We start from the raw sequence: 17,815 nt of genomic DNA, 5'->3' as shown, positions 1-17,815 counted from the left end.
CCGGAAGACCTAAGTTCAAATCTAGCTTCAAACACTTGCTAGCTGTGTGACCCTGGGCAAGCCATGACCTCTGTTTGTCTCAATTTTCTCAACTGTAAAAATGGGGTTAATAATAGTACCTGCTCCCCATGGTTGTCATGGGAATCTGTCGAGATATTTGTAAAGCACTTAGTACAGTGCCTGGCACACAGTAGGTACTATATAAATGTTAGCTATTATTGTTATTTGGCTATTTTTAAACTATCCTTAACTATCTGAGGCAAGTATTTAGGAATACAATCCTTCCATCATCCAACCACACGTACCCTGATGCCCCTCTCAGGGAGGGAAATCCCTGGCTGACCCAATGCAGCCAGTCAGTCAAACTATGTTGCTTTCACAGTATTTCAGATTTAGAGTCAGAAGGGACTTCAGAGGGCATCTGAAACAATCCTCTCATTTCACAGATGAGAAACTGAAATCCAAGGAAGATATTAAATAACTTGACCAAGGTCATACCAGAAGTAAGTGGCAGAGCTATGTTGTGTACCCTGGTTCTCTCATTCCGGATCAAATGTTCTAAGTGGTTCATGCTAAAGAAAATTTCACCTTTGGCCAAACTTGTTTATTACGCACCATATGTTGTTTTAGTGAATTAATCATCTCCTTGGTTTGACTTACATGTCAAAGAGTTCCCTTTGAACACTTGAAAAATTCCCCGCTGGTTATCTAGTTTCTTGAATCATCCTCTCTCAGCTGAATAGACAAAAAAACATTTAAATCATGTGGTCTTGATGCTCAGCTCAGCAAAGAAGGTGAAAGAAACAGCTGCCATCATGGGAAACCATTTTTTTCTGGTTTGTAATTCCTCTTAGAGCTATTGCTTCAAGTTATCTGTGTGTGCTTCTAGCAGGCACAGCAAAAACAAGCTCAGTTGCAAAAGTTTCAGGAACTCCTTGGTGCCTTAGTTCCAGTTCTCAAATGAAGTGTAAGAATGAGAAGCGCTCAATATTACCAAAAAAGCCTTGTTCCTTCCTCTAGTTCAGACTGCAGCTTCTCCATAGCCTGGTAGGAAGTTTCATGTCATAGAATCAGAGTTTTAGAGTTGGAAGGAAGCTGGAGATATCTAATGCAATCCCTCTCCCTTTTGTTTGACAGAGATAGAAAATGAGCACCTGGGGAGTCGTGACTTGCCCAAGGTCACATCAGATGTAAATAACAGAAGTGGGGTTGGAACCCTTGTTCTTTGGCAACTGATTCAAAGTCTGTGACCTTGTTCCCATGTTGCTAAATATAGCACCTTAACCCCACCCCATCCCAAGGAAACATTCTTCCTAACACTGTAATTTTGGAGAGCCAATTGTAGTAGGGGGAAGAGTACTGGATCAAAGTCCCAAACTTATACTATTTGTGTAATCTTGGCCAAATCACATAACCTCCCTAGGCCTCATTTTCCCCATCTGTAAAATGAGAGGGTTGAACTGAATGACGTTTAAGGTCCCTTCCAACTCTGCACACAAGCCAAGGTATTCCTGTTATTATGAGAATAGCTGTGTCCATTTGCCCTCACAACAAACCTGTGAGATGGGTGGTTCAGGTACTAGAAGTCTCATTTCACAGACAAGGAATGTGACGCTCAGACAGGGCATAACATAGTATTACATTAGAATTAGAAGAGTTATACTGAACTGTAAATTATATTATTATTAATATTCTAAATCAACGGTACCAAACTCAAATAGAAACAGCAGCCACTAAACCATAGGTAAGGATACCTGGGAGCTGCATATTGGTTTAGAAAATCACATAGTAACATTATCTATGTTTTATGGTATTTTTATTTATTTTGTTCAATATTTCTCTATTATATTTTAATCTGGTTCAGGTCACAGATGAGAGTGTTGGGGGCTACATGTTTGACAATTCCGTTCTAAATAACATACTCTATTATTATATAGTTCATATTTTATGATGTAGAACATAAAATGTAAGGAAGATGTTAGAAGTTGTTATCACATAACAATACACATCATATTCTAATACTCTCTTTAATGTAGGTTTTCTCTCCAACAATGCAGAAAACAATTTCTAAAGTCCTTCCCATCTGACATTCTACTCACAATGATTCTCAGGTCTCCTACAGCTCCAACAGCCTGTATCCAAAGGTCCCTTCTATCTCTGGGGTTCTATATTCTACAATTCTAAGTTCTTTTTCTGCTCTAACATCCTGTGTTCTAAGGCCTGTTCTGGTTCTAATGGTCTGAATCTTAAATTCTGAGTTTTATATTCTAAGGTCTCTTAATTGCTCTATATTAGAATGATTGTCCTCATTTTCCAGAAAGTTGAGAGGCTCTGGAAGCTGCCCAGACAGTTATTAGGGTCTTTCCCAAGTAGGTATTCCAACCTCCAGCCAAGGGACATATGAGGCCATAAAAGAGTCGTGAGCATAGGCACGCATTACTTATGCACGACCAGCTGCTACGCGAGAGATTCCGCCAACTACCAACTCATCTGTGCTGACAGCCTTACCACCTGCAGCACCAAGTGAAGAGGGAGCTAGGGACCAGATCAGAAATTAACGCCTTCACAGAATGAAGACAAGCTGGTGCTGAGGGACCTTTGACTCATAGAGCATTAGCACGGGGAGGAACCTTAGAGGTGATCTAGTATAATTAACCCCCTCGTTTTACAGGGGAAAAATCAAAGCTTAGGGAGAAGAGGTCAGATGGAAAGTTAGTGGAAGAAACCAGGATAGAGCTTGTCTCCTAATTCCCAAGCTAGGGCTTCCTCCACTCCTGACACGACTTCTATGAGAGTAAGCGCCACACATGACAATTGTCCAACAAGGCCAACCAGCCTAGCTCTGTCTTGGGGCATGATTCAACCTGACATACACAAATCCACATGGTACCAAGTTATGCCATATGTGTGTAACAGCCTGGGAAGAAATAAACAGATGGAAAGACTTGGAGTCAGAAGACTTGGGTTCAAATGCCAATCCTGCCCCTTACTGATTGTGACCTTCTGCAAGTCAGCTCATCTCCATTTCCTAATCAGTACAATAAGAGAGTAGGACTAGATGATTTCTGAAGGAACATGGAAAGAGAAATAGTACTTCAGGGTATTTTGAATGTGGCTCTATGGGAAGGCCCTCAAATCATAGCATCACAGATTTAGAGACCAAAGGGGTCTACAGTGTCATCTAGTTCAATAGTGTCAAACTCAAATAGAAACAGGGGCCACTAAACCATATTTAAGTGTCCCTGCTAGCTGCATATTGACTTAGAAAACCACATATTAACATTACCTATGTTTTATTTCCATTTTGCTAAATATTTCCTAATTACATTTTAATCTGGTTCAGGCAGTACTCAGGTGTGCTGAAAGCCACAATAAAGAGGTGTTTGATACCTCTAATCTAATCTAACCCTCTCATTTTATAATTGTTCTGACAGCAAGGAAGGTCATGGTTACCCAGCTAGGAAATGACAGAGGATTTTATGCTAGGTGCTCTGCTTCCAAATTCAATACTACACCATGCTCTGAACCTAAGAAAACCTAGCACTGAGTCTAACCCAAATGTAGGAAATTTAAAGAGGCAGACAAGGACAGCAGAAAGAACACTGCACTTGAACTCCAGAGACTTGGAACCTACTTTTATCCCCCATCACTTAAACTAGGTATGTGACTATAAGCAACTCACTTACTTTGTCTGGACTTCTGTCTTCTCTTCTATAAAGGGCAATCATAATGCTCATGCTAACTACCTGCCTCGCAGGATATTGGGACGGAAGAATTTTATTAAGGTCAAAACACTATAGAAATGTGAGCTAAAGTTATTATTGATGATAATTATGATAATGGGCCATTCATTTTGGTCCTAAACTGGAGGCTGCTGATGGAGTGAAGGAGAGCTAGCCTCCACCACTGAGAAGGTCAGACAGCAACCTGGAGGAAGGGAGGAAGACAGAACAAACTATTTGAAGTCTTTGACTAACCTTGATAAGCCTGGTTCCTGGCTTCCCACCTGACTGATAACATGTACTCATTCATTAGAGCACAGAACAATGAGTTCATTCTTGAGGCTTATCACCACCAGCCTGTGGGAGTGAGGAATGAGGATTCCCAGGAGAATTGACTTTCTGGGGATTGCCCTGGACCAAGAATGGGCCAACTCTTTGGGGTTCTGGTCCCAATGAGAGGTAGTGGGGCCCAGACTAAAAAGACAAAAACTATAAAGTAAAGAGCAAAGGTCTAGACCAGAGGAGTCCTCAGTACTTTTGGGGTTCTGGGATTCTGTGATCATAAGCCTTGCTTGTTTGACTAATTGTGGTAATCCTGACCCAGCTTTTCAGTACCCTAGGACTGCTGGTCCCTCTTCTGTTGCTTCTATCTCCAGCCTCACCAGGCTATTTCTTTGCATATAAAGCTATGAGAAGGAGATAACAGGTCACCAGCCCAGCAGATCCAGGAAAGGGAAACTTTAGATCAAGGGTTCTTAACCTTGGGTGTCCTTGGACAGATTGCACAGGATCAATGAATTTTGGGCTTTTTAATATTTTGAAAACAATAATTCAGTATAATTGCAATTATAATTACCTTTGTAACACTAAGGATTTTATTTTATGCATTGAAAAACTTTATTCTGATAAGGGGTCCATAGACTTCACCAGACTGCCAAAGAGTTTTGCCACACTAAAAAAGGTTAAGAATCCCTGCCCTAGAAGAAAGAAGACCTCAGGAAGCACCAAGGCTGGGGTGAGGTTCTACTCTGAATGTTGGTCCCCTCCTTGTCTGGGAATGCTGGCTTAGAGTCTTTGACTATTTCTTAGCTAAACACTGGCAACTCCAGGGACCCAGTATTTCCATTGGAGAATAGCTCCCCAGGAGGGGTTAGGAGAGAGAGGAAGGTGATGGTGGAGATTTGTTTTATACATACACACACACACACACACACACACACGCACACACACACACACATACACACACACACACACACACACACACACACTACGCATTAGAGAGAGATAGTTGAGTCTGCTGTGTCCAGGAGAAACAGACAAGCTCTTAGAGCACACACAGAGAGCAATAATTGAGTTACCACCCATCCACTTAGAGGGCTTACTCAGGCAGCCCTTGGGGTTAAAAAGATGGTGGCCCATGTTAGCTATGCTTTATCAACTCAGTGGTTTCAGCCTTCTTCTAACCATGCAAGACCAGCTGAAACTAGTTATATGATCACAGATTTTCATAGGAACCTATAGCTAGAAAAGACCTTAGGACACAGAGCACAGAAGGGCAGAACTGGAAGATACAAATAGTTCATTGATCAGAAAACATATTAAGCAGTTTTAAAAAAAAAAAAGTAAGTTCCTTCAAAGTAAGGATTGTTAATTCTTTTTCATTTGTATTCCCAGCATTTCAGTGCTTGTTGATTGGCTGAGTGACTAAGCCCCAGGTGTGTGTCCTCCACTTTTCTGGGTGCTAGAGATACAAAAGGTGTGACAGTCCTTGCCTCAAAGAGTTTACACTCAATACGGGAGAAAACATGTATAGAAACAAACACATACTCTCTAGACACAAGGTAAATAGAAAGGAATTGCTGGAGGTCAGGGAGAGCACTCAAAGCTGAACATAAAAGTCCACGAATGAAGAATGGCTGGCAGAACTGGAAGGGAGCATAGAGATCACCTAGTCCAACCCCCTCACTTGAAAGATGGAGAAACTGAGGACCGGAGAAGGCAAGGGACTTGCCCGTTGGCACACAGATAGTAAACATCAGAGGTGAGATTTGAAAACTTGTTTCTGACAACAAAGCTGGTAAACTTTCTACTGTACCAGATTCATAGCCTCAAAACAGAGACAAAACATAGAAAGCTAGTGCCATTGGCTTCCATTGATCAGGTCATGCATTTAGAACTGGAAGGGACCTTAGAGATCATCTAGTCAGAGGATCACAGATTTAAAGCTGGAAAGAATATTAGAGGTCATCTAGCACACCACTAGCATCCTCATTTTAAAACGAGGTAATTGAGCCTCAGAGAGGTTAAGTGACTTGCCAAGGACACAGTGGAAGTGAGCAGTAGAGTCAAACTAGAACCCAGATCCCTTGCCTCCTTCTCCAGGGCTCTTTCCATGAGGCCACCATGATGTTAGGGTGGTAGCACATGTGGGAGATGAAGACCTCTCACTTAGAATGGGGATGAACCTCTCATTACACTCAAAAACCACTGAGCCCACTACTGCCTTTCTCTAAGAGAGTGCCCCTCACCACCTCCTCTACTCCTCAGCAGCCCCATCCACTTCACAGAAATGCGGGGTCACTTCCTATATCGCTGAAAAAGGAAGTACTCTGAGTCTGAGATTCATTTCACAGGATATACTTATTAGCTACCATGTATTAGAGGAATTGATCTGACTCCCACAGATACTCCCACTACCCACAAGCTCCAGGGAGCATCACTAACCTGCCCCACAAAGAGTCCAGATCCCCTAGCAAACAGATCTTCCCTGGACCATTGTTTGACCTATGTGCTGGTTTTGCTTTTGCCTCATCCTCAGCTCAGTGCCAATAGCCAACATGGCTGGCCCAGGGTATCCTTTCTAGGTTGTCCTGAATTTCCCACCAGGCATCCTCCTTTGGAAACAAAAACCAAGATGTGAGCCCCTCTACACCCATAATTCAATTATACTCATGGGAGACAGTACAATATAAGGGAGTAAAGCTTCTGTTAGGTCAACAGCCCTGGGAAGTCAGAAGAGTAAGGAAAGCTTTAAGGATCTATGGTTTCATCATTGTGAGTGACCTCTTAACTAATGCAAATGCTAAATACTCCTCAATCCTTATTTGATGAGGTCCCCAAGTAGGCTAAAAACCTTAAGAGATTTCCCTCCAATGACAAACTTCTCTATTCTTATCTAGCTGGTCCTTGGACTATAGATACACATTACTGAACGCATATTGAAAGCCTTTCAAGCTTGTTCAAATCTGCCAGATTTTACTTTAAACTGGCAGAGCCCTTTGAAGTAATCCCAAGGCCACAATAAGACTTCAGAGGAGGACCTGAATAAATAATATGAATAAAAGTGCATATATTTGTTTTGCTGCAGACCTGTGGTTTCATATGTGTCAGCACTTCTTGCTATGTGGAAATTTCCACCACAAACTCAGCAAGTCTCTTCTAACTCCTCTAACTTAAGGTACCGAGTGCCTGGGGATGAAGGGATTTGTCCATGGTCATATAGCCAGTATGTGTAAGAGAAAGGACTTAAACACAGTTCTTCCTGACTTTAAGGCCAGCCCACCAGGAATTCTCAACCTTTTTGGGGGAAAGGGGGTCATAGACCCCTCCAGCAGTCTAGTGAAGTCTACTGACCCCAGCTCATAATAACATATTTAAATGCATAAAATAAAATACATAGGATTACAAAGGAAAACCATTCATCTGAAATATAGTTTTCAAAATATGTGAAAACCAAGTTTCCATAGCCCAGGCTTAGAACCCCTATGCATCTGCTGCCTCTCATATATGTAGTATTTTTTTGAGATTTAGAAACACTTCCTTCACAACAACGCTGTGTGGTAGATTGGGCAAGGTGAAGAAGCACAGAATTACAAGAGTTGGAAAGGCCCTTAGAGGCCTAGCCCAATCCATGCCTAAACAGGGCTCCTCTACAAAATACTCCAAAAGTAGTTCTCATTCCTTTGCTTGAAGACATCTAGTAAGAGGGAATGAACTATGTCCCAAGGCAACTCATTCCACTTTTAGATAGTTGTACTTGTTTGGATATTTTTCCTTACTTTGAGCCTAAAGATGTCTCTCTTCATGGCAGCTAGGTAGCAGCAATAGATAGAGTGCAGGGCCCGGAGTCAAGAAGACTCATCTTCCTGAGTTCAAATCTGGCCTCAGATAATTACAAGCTGTGTGACCCTGGACAAGTCACTTAACCCAGTTTGCCTCAGTTCCTCATCTGTAAAATGAGCTAGAGAAGGAAATGGCAAATCACTCCAATATCTATGCCCAGAAAAACCCAAAAGGGGTCAAAAATAGTCAGACATGACCAAAAAATGCCTGAACAACAAATGTTTCTTCAACATCCACCCATTGCTCCTAGTTCTCCCTTCTCAGGGATGGAGAACTGGTGGCCTCAGGGCCACATGTGGCTTTCTAGATCCTCAATTTGACTGAACCTTCAATCCAAACTCCAAATTTTGGATTCAGTCAAAGGGCCATACTTGAGGACCTATAGGGTCACGTATGGCCTTGAGGCCGCAGGTTCCCCACACCTGGAAGAAGAACAAGTCTAATTCCCCCTTCCACAGGACAATTCTTAAAATGCTTGAAGACTACTACCATGTCACCCTACCCCGATCTCTTTTCTAGGTTAACATCCTAGTTCCCCCAAGTGATCCTGACAAAGCAGAATCTTGAGGACCTGCACCATCCTGGCAGGTCTCTTCTGAGCACCCTCCAGGTTATCAATATCCATTGCAAAATATAGTATAGAGAAGTATGGAACTCAGTACAGCAGATATAGGCTGACAGGAGTATAACAGGACTATCACTTCCCTCATTCTGTCATTTGCTTTTTTGGTTTTGTTTTGTTTTTTTTAATCCTTTTTTTGTCATTTGCTTTTTTTTTTGTAAAGGATTGTTTTTTTTTTATTTTTAGACAATTGGGGTTAAGTGACTTGCCTAGGGTCACACAGCTAGTAAGTGTCAAGTGTTTGGTCTGAGACTGAATTTGAACTCAGGTCCTCCTGACTTCAAGGCCAGTGCTCTATCCAAAGCACCACCTAGCTGCCCCCTAATTTCCCTCATTCTGGATACCATGCCTGATCTCAGATCACATTAGATTTTCTGACCACCAGTCTATACTGTTGACTCAGAAGCTCCTGAACTTCAAGTTCATGAAAATCCTCGTATCTTTTTTTCTGACGCCTTCTGCATCTTATACCTGTTGTTAAGTCATTTTTCTGTCACATCTGACTCTTTATGACACCATTTAGGATTTTCTTAGCAAAGATACTAGAGTAGTTTGCCATTTCTTCCTTCAGCTCATTTTACAGATGAGGAAAGTGAGATAAACAGGGTTAAGTGACTTGCGCAGGATCACACAGTAAGTGTCTGAGGCCAGATTTGAACTCAGAAAGATGAGTCTTCCTGAGTCCAGGTCCAGCACTCTATCCACTACACTATCTAGCTACTCATAAAATGGGAATAGGGAATACTACTTAATAATAATAGCTTGTATTTATTTAGCGTGTTTAAGCTTTGTAAAGCATGTTTACATATGTTATCTCATTTGATCTTCAACAACCTTGCGTGCAGGTATTATTGTTATCTCCATTTTAGAGATAAGGAAACCATTTATGAGAGGTTAAATGACTTTCCTAGTGTCATTCAGCTAATATCTGAGGCAGGATTCAACCTCAAGTCTTCCTGATTCCAACTCCAGTGCTGTCTCCATTATATCACCTAGCCACCTGTAACAGCCTGAGCAAAGGTTTAAAGATACAATGCACATTCAGAGAAGGGAGAGTTGTATGCTGCTACACTTGTTAGAGTATATGGAGGGGAATGGTATAAGGTAATGCTAGGGATGCACAGTGGTTGAAGGTTAGAGAGAATTTTGAATGCCAGCAAAGGAGTCAGAGCATGGTTCCTTCAGCAATAGGAAACCACTAATTTTTTTTTTCAAATTGTACATTGAGGTTTAGGCACCATAAACAAGGTCTTTGAAATTCAAGTTATGCAATGGATCCCTGATCAATTTAATTTTTTTTGTCTGTAATTTAACCTTTTCTAGCTCTGGACAGTTTCCTAAGTCTCCATGAGTCCCGGTGTAGAAAAGCCCAATCCTTTCCTAATTCGATTGAGGTTAAGGCCACGCTTAGACTTACAACTGGAAACAGGAAAGGCAGAAGCGGGGCTCTTTGGTGAGTATCTGGAGACATTATGGGTGCATGCAAATCTAGAAAAGAGTAAACATTATTTCTTCTCATCATTAAGTGACTTCACCTCTTTGGGCCTCACTTTCCTCATCTATAAAAGGAAGAATTTGAACTATATGACATCTAAGGTCCTTTCCAGTTCTAACATTCTGTGACTCTGAGAAGCAATTAACAAATATGAAATGGGAATGCACTTCTTCTGTTTGACTAGGTGACTTCCTTACTCAAAAACCTTTGCAAGCAAAGATGATCCTACTCCCTACTCCCTTTCACTAAGTTGACTGTGCAGATCAGACTGATCTATGTAGGACCTACCCAGAGCCCTACTGTCAGTAGTACTCTATCCTGCCCAAGGTTGCTCAGCCTTAAAGTGATTTCAAGGAGCTATTTTGTCAACAAGTAGAGCTTGCCTAATCTTGAGTTTGTTCCCAAGAATTTGAAAAATAGCAAAATAATAGTAATTCTCATTTTTGTGGCTCTTTAAGGTTGACAAAGTACTTTATTACCAACATCCTCCAATTACCATCCCCATTTTATGGATCCATAATTTCAAACCACAGAATCACAGATCCCTAGAGTTGGACCAGACCAACCCATGGTCCATTGAGTCCTATTCTCTGCTGAACAGGAATCTCCTCTACAATGTCCCAAGCAATTAGACACCCAGCCTCTCCTAGAGGACCTACAGGACCTATAAGGAAAGGCTTCTATCTCCTTCAGAAGGCTGCCCAGTTTTCTTTTGAAAAGTTCTAATTGTTAGAAGGGGCAGCTAGGTGGTGCAGAATGTCTGGCCTGAGATCAGAAAGACTCATCTTCCTGAGTTCAAATCTGGCCTCAAACATTTACTAGCTGGGGGACCCTGAACAAGTCACTTAACCCAGTTTACCTCATTTTCCTCATCTGTAAAATAAGCTAGAGAAGGAAACGGCAAACCAGTCTAGTATTTATATCAAGAAAATTCCAAATGGGGTCACGAAGAATTAGGCACAACTGAAATGATTCAACAACAACAAAATTGTTAGGAACTCTTTCTTTACAATGAATTGAAATCTATCTCTGCAATTTCCTAATTCTTCCTCCTGGATCTAAGCAGAACATATCTAATTTCCTTTCTATCAAAGAAACAGTGTGTTACAGGAGCAAGGAAAAGAGAGAGAGAGAGAGAGAGAGAGAGAGAGAGAGAGAGAGAGAGAGGCACTGGCTCCTGGGACCAAGGACGTAGATTCAAATCTAGTCTCTGATGTTTACTATCTGTGTAACCTTGGTAAAGTTTCTTATCTTCCCTGGACCTCAGCTCCCTGATCTGTGAAATGAGGGGGTAGGGTGTGTGGAGTAGATGACATCTGAGGTCACTTACAGATCTAGACCTATGATCCCTTTCTAGTCTTTCAAATAACTGGAGATTGCTGGCTTATGCTCACTAAACCTCTTCTCCAAGGTAAACACCACTAATCCTTTCAATCAATCCGCATTTGGCATAATCTCCATTCCCTCAGCATTCAAATCACCCTCCTTCAAACATCCTCCTGAGTGTTAAGGTCCTTTCTCAAATGAGGCCCCCAAATTGAATATATCACTCCCAGCATGGTCTAACCTCCTTCTCCAGCAAGTAACAACTTTAGTGTTCCATGCACCTGATCGATCATAGAGTCTCTGAATTCAAATTTTTCTTCAGTCACTTACCAGCTGTATGACCCTTGGCAAGTTACTTAACCTCTGTCAGTCTCAGTTTCTTCATCTATACAATGGGGTTAATAATAGCACCTACCTTACTGTTATAAGGATCAAATAAGATAATATATAAAACACTTTGGAAATCTTAAAGTGCTATATAAATGCTAGTTATTATTATTATTATTTTCCAATATTCAGGAATCTGCCTTAACCAATCTCTAATTAGCCTATCTCCTTCCTCTCTTGCTTCCACCATCACTAAATACCACTCCCTCTTTTTTTCTAATCTTATATATTCCATACCCTATATGATCCATACCACAAGTATATTCTGAGTGTTTTTTTAAAAAGAGAGAGAATCGATAAATTCAGAAATAATCATAGAATTTAGAACACTAAGGTACCATAGCTCATCTAGTCCAGCCTCCTCATTTCACAGAAGAAGAAACTGAGGCCCAAAGAATTTTAGTGATTTATCCACTATCACAAAGGTAACAAGTAGCAGAGCCCACATTTAAAGTCTGGCTCCAGATAAACTTCTGACTCTAGATTCAGTGTTCTTTGCAATATATCACCCAAGGTAAGATCTTTAACTGTGTAAATAAAAGGCCTGACGTTCAATCAAAATTGTCCAGGTTTAAATTATCATTCATGAGATCCTAGGAGCCCATTACATGCTTTCCAGCTGTCTCATGGGCCCCAAAGAGCACAGTGCCTGCCCTGCCCCCTAGAATCTAACCTAAGCTTCCATTCACCGATTGCTATTGTCCTCCTCAGGGACTCTGAATTAAGCTCATTCTGCAAACCCTAGATCACTCACAGCTGATTAAGTATCCTCCTGATTGCTAAGCAGAAGATAAAAGGCACTGTCACATATTATTAGGTGCCCATTTTAAGAACAATCACAATTTGGAACTGGGCCAGAGAAGGGAAAGTAGGATGGGGGAGGGACTGTAAACCTTGACAGACAAGATTTGGTTGAAGAAACTGAAGGTATTTCACCTTGAAAAGACAAAAGATAGAGAGGAAGGGAAAGAATCACTTTCTTGAAATATCTGAAGAGCTGTCCTGTAGAAGAGAGAGACTGTACTTATTCTGCCTGGCCCCAGGAGACAGAACTAGGAATATTGGATAGAAGTAACAGAGAAATGGATTTAAGTTTAAAGTAAGAAACAACTTCTTAAACCATCAAAGCTGTCCAGAAATGAAATAGGCAGCCTCATTCATGATATACTTATCATTCTGGAGTAATTTAAGGTTTACCCAGCTCTTCCTCACAATACCCTGTGAGCTAGGTAGCACAAGTCCATCTATTTCATATTCTGAGGGATCTGTGATGTCATCAGTAAGTACTCCCCACAATGGTTGAGTTCATAACCTATCCGTACCTGCCCATTCTATGTGACTTATCCATGTACTCCCCCAAATCTAATACAGGGGGCCCATTCTGACTTACCCATATCCTCCCATAAATCTAATACAAGTGGCCCATGCTGACTCATCTATATCCTCCTATATATCTAATACAGGAGGTCTACCCAACATATGTGGGGTGGGGAGGGCCTTCTTCTAGACCTCTTGACTTTACATGGATGCCAAGGAAGTACCCAACCAATCCACTGGTCATCCCTCACTCTAGATACATGACAGACTTACCTTCTTCTCTGGTCATACATCTCCCTGATATCATCCTTTATGGCATCCTCTTGGGCAATTCTTGATTGATGATGGATGTTGCAAGGTTCTTCAGGTGACCCGCAACTTTAGTCTTTAGAGACTTTGTATTGCAAGACTGGCATGACTTCCATGACTACAACGTTACCAAAAGATCACCTTTTTAAAAAACAAATTTTAAAAAGACATGACCCTTGGTGTTTCAGGGAGGACCCTGGGTTCATTAAAAGCCTGACCTGATTTTCCAAAAACAATCCTACCTGCTTTCCTCCTATTCAGTTCAGAACCCAGCTCATGGTCAATGCATATTGTCTATCCAAGATCCATACACTAATAGGTCAAGACTATGGAACATCCATCCAATTGCATTTCATAGTCTGGATTATATAAGTGTAATATTATAAGTACTATTAGCCCCATTTTACAAAGCTGAGATTCAGAGAGACTGTCACTTGCCAGTAAGTATAGGAGCCAAGATTCAAACCCATGTCCTCTGACTTCAAATTGAGAGATCTTTTCACTATACTAAACTGTTCCATGGTAAGCTCCCTATCCCTAGAGGTCTGTGGATGAAGGTTTGCTGACTACTCGTCAAGAATGCAATTAAAAAGATTCCTATTGAAGTAGAAGTCAACTAGAAGACTTCTGGGGTCCCTTCCAATTCTGATATTGTATGAATCCTCTTCCCTCTCCCACCTTGGGGAAAGAAAGGTTTTGATTGGGGTGGGATAGAAAATAATGACAACCTGACAGTCACTGGACACATTGGACATTCCTGAGATGGATAATGCCATACTAATCACTGTGTTTATTATCCTTCCTCCAGGAAGCATTTTCTGGCCTCTACCTCCAACTCTAGAAACATCCTCACCTGCTGGAAAAATGTATGGGGCTTGAAGTTCCTCTCCCAGAGGCAAGTGGAGGAATCTGGGGGAGGACTTTCTGACATACTGAGAACACCACCACCCCCAGATCACTCAGGATACCACCTCTCAGACCACTGAGGACATCATTCACCAAGCTATCTTGGAAACCCTCCCATGCCAATGAGGGCAGCATTCCCAAGACCAGCCAGGTTACCAAGGACACCATACCCTGGGTACATAAGGCCACCTCTCCACTCTCAATTCACTGAGTACATTATTCCCCTCTGAATTGTTGAATTTTATTTCCTATGGTCTGATTGGCAGACATTCAAGACAAATTCTTGTGCCAGACTGGGAGAACAATGATTCAGGAGTTTTCAAACTGAGGTCTGGGAACCTGAATTTAGATTCCTGGATGTCAGAAAACTGTTTATGAGACTCCCCTTATAGTGAAATAAGTCTCCAAACATGAGTGTGTGCACACATGTGCACATGTGACTACTGACTGGGACAGAGAAAGAACTCACTCATTAAAAAGCCTGTCAGTCATTTGGGAGATTGTGAACCCCAGAAAAGAAGCAAAAAGGAGAAATATTCCTTTAATCTTCATCCAGCCAAGATTAGAGCTACAGAGGCACCTGCAGGCCTCTGAAATGCCTTCCTTTTCCCAACCCCACCACTTCCTCTTATCCTCCCCACTGAAATCTGTGGCTCACCTCAACCCACATCCAACCACAGCGAAGAGGAAGGAATTCACACTTCCTTTTATCTCACTCATGATGAGGAAACCCTGCCTTAGAACAGTTCCAGCAAGAAGGCAGAAGGGGCCTCTAAGGAGCTTGGAGTCCTGAAACCTACACACACACACACACACACAAATAATTGTGAATCCAGAGATGTCCAGCAGACTCACCACAGCCTCAGGGAGAAAGTGGATAATGTAAGGAGGCTGACAGGAGGCTAAGAGAGATACAAGGCATATGAGATAAACTACATGATGTGAGAGATGTGAGAAAGAGGAAGGGGAAGGAAATAAACATAGATGTGGCATGTACTGTGTGCCAGGAACTGTGCTAAGCACTTTTCCTTTGAATAAGTGAAGTAGCAGGGTTAAAAGTGGGGAATGAGGGGAACACAAGAAGGAAGGGGTGAGGCGGAGGATTAGGGGGTACCAGTTCAGGAATGAGGAGCATCTGAGATATGAGACAAGGGAGATGAGGGGTGGGGGAATAAAACAGAATAAGAGCTGCGAATGAGACTGATATGAGGTGGGGGTGGAGATAGAGTGGGAAAGAGAGGTGGGGAATGAAGGGAATGCAAAATGAGAGATCAAAAGAATAGATGAGAGGTGGCAGATTGAGAAACTTGCAGAAGATGAGTTGAGAGCATGGAGCTAAGGCACTACCCAAGCCTCCATTATATCCTCCCAGATCCTCCTTAGATCCTTTCAGAATTTTTAACTTCCTGGAGAGGAAAGATTTCCTCCTTCCCCGAGAAACACACACAAACACACACAAACACACACACACACACACACACACACACACCCCACCACCACCACCACCAACAACAACAACAACAACAACAACAAACAACATTTCACATTTGCTGAATTTTACAAGAAAGAACTCTTCTAAAATAAAAGGGAAGCTCGGAGGAGGTCCTGATGTAAAGAATTTTTATTAAGAGAAGCCCCACAGGAAGTAAGGATTCAGTTTCCAAACACTATTGAAAACTGAGGACTGAGCAAACTGTGCATCGAATGGGCCATGTGATCAAAAATTCTCCTTCACTTCCTCCTCCTGGTCCCTCTGACTTTCCTCACCTACCCAACTGGCAGAATTAATGAAACTTCTGAGCAAAGGCCCCTTTTTTAAAGTGGAAAACTTGCCTGGTGAGAACAGGAAAGTCCACAAAGTACGGCAGGACAGGGGTGATCAAGGAGGCAGGACAGCTTTGAGAAGAGCACTGACCTAGGAGTCATGAGACATATGAGACAGGCTCCAGTCAGTAACTTGATCCATGACCTTGGGCAGATTTATATCTTCCTTTTCTTGAGCCCCAGCCCCCACATCTGTAAAAGGCAAGGAGGAGCAGGGAAAGGTGTTGAACTAGGAATTCTAAGGTCTCTTCCGCCTCTGATTCCCTTCCCTCCTCCAGGCCTCAGTTTCCTTCTCTTTAAAATTAAGGGGGCTGGACTCCATTATAAGAGCCCTCTCAGCACTAGCATTCCATGGAAAAATCAGGCAGCCAACAGAAATGCAGAAGGACTACCAGGGCAGAGATTCCAAAAACAACAAAAGATCCTTGAGACCACCTCTGGGAAACCTGACAGTAATGACCTTCCTCCTGAAACTTCACAGAGCACTTTGTTTGCACTTTTCTTATGCATGTATCCTTGTGTATTATGCCTATCTGTGTTGCTATCTTATCCCCTGATTATGAGTTCCTTGAGAACAGGGACTGCACCTTTCATAAACTTCGAATCTTCTCCAGCAACAAACACAAGACTCTGCACACAGTAGGTGCTTAATAAATGTTTGTTGAATGAATATTATTGAAATCTATCAAGGGTCAGTATCACCTAGGTCCATTTGAGCTTAAGGTGATAGAAAAAGATTCCATTATTTTTTTTCCTCTGTTACTAAAAGAGACTCCTAGTCACTAATCATCTTTTAGAGCAAGCAGGTGAGAGGTTGTGAGCAAAGGTGCTTATACCGATGAACTAATTGGAAAAAGCGACAAGCTTTAAAAAAAATGATTGAGGAATGAATGAATGAATGAATGAATGAATGAATGAATGAATGAATCCAAAGCCCTAAAAGCCTCAAAGTAGCTGAGGTATGTAAAATATAGCTTTGGATGCCAGAGTGGTTTGCAAACCAGATAGTCGCCATTAGAAAGGTGAGGAGAAATAAAGCTAAAAGGTAAAAGTGAAAGTCTGACCAAGCACAAGAAATAAGACCAATGATTAAAATATGAGCTTAAAGTGAGAAAGAAGGCTTCAACATGAACTTGTGTTTGTGCTTCTCTGAAATTGTGTTCCTTGTTGTACTTCAATGTTTAGCCACCTTGTATCATGAGTAATTAACTAATTCATGTTGTTATTTTAATAAAGAGTTTATTTTTGTAGAAAACAGCATGCAGGGCATGAAATATGCATTCTGTATTTTTTCTCAATTATTTATGCCTAGAGAATCAATAGAATCTTTGAAGTGAAAGGCATCATTGAGGCTGTCTAGTTCAATTGTTACATTTATCCTGAATCCCTGTCTACGTAACCATCAAGTGTTCATACTGCCTCCACTTGAGTACTTCAAGTGACACTAAGTTCACTCTGTCACTACCATTCCATTGCTGGACAGCTCTGATTACTAAGAGGTCCTTCCTTGTATCAAGCTGAAATCTACATCCCAGGAGCTGTTCCTAGTTCTACCCTCTGACCAACCTGAGGTTGGTCCTTCTTCCACAAAGCAACCCTTCAGATATTTGAAGGTCATTGTCACATCCTTCTTAAATCTTCTCCTCTACAGAATAAGCATCCTTTCTTCCTCCAACTGATCCTCACTTGTCTTGATTTCCAATCCACTCATTACCCTGGTCAACCTTCCATGGATATGTTCCAATTTGTCAACATCCTTCCTAAAATGTGATACCTCAACCTGGA

The 17,815-nt window shown here is 41.6% G+C and overlaps 1 protein-coding gene across 2 annotated transcripts in view; it reads left to right on the top strand.

The window, feature by feature from the left end:
- HRH2 (histamine receptor H2) overlaps positions 1 to 17,285 on the top strand; it is a 49,889-nt gene extending 32,604 nt beyond the window's left edge. Inside the window, exons 4-5 of one of the 2 annotated variants that reach the window (XR_003567284.1) lie at positions 9,790 to 9,919; positions 14,109 to 14,197. Coding sequence is in view for 1 of the 2 variants with exons in the window: in XM_027841860.1 (XP_027697661.1) it covers positions 14,109 to 14,286 (178 nt within the window). In the remaining variant the exon portion in view is untranslated. Of the gene's footprint in view, positions 1 to 9,789; positions 9,920 to 14,108 lie in introns of both variants that reach the window. The other variant, XM_027841860.1, reaches the window with a different exon arrangement.
- Positions 17,286 to 17,815: the final 530 nt, after the last annotated feature.

This window comes from Vombatus ursinus, unplaced genomic scaffold, assembly GCF_900497805.2.
Source record: "Vombatus ursinus unplaced genomic scaffold, bare-nosed wombat genome assembly UNPS02014863.1, whole genome shotgun sequence".
NCBI lineage: Eukaryota > Metazoa > Chordata > Mammalia > Diprotodontia > Vombatidae > Vombatus > Vombatus ursinus.
This window is presented reverse-complemented; position numbering and strand designations above follow the sequence as displayed.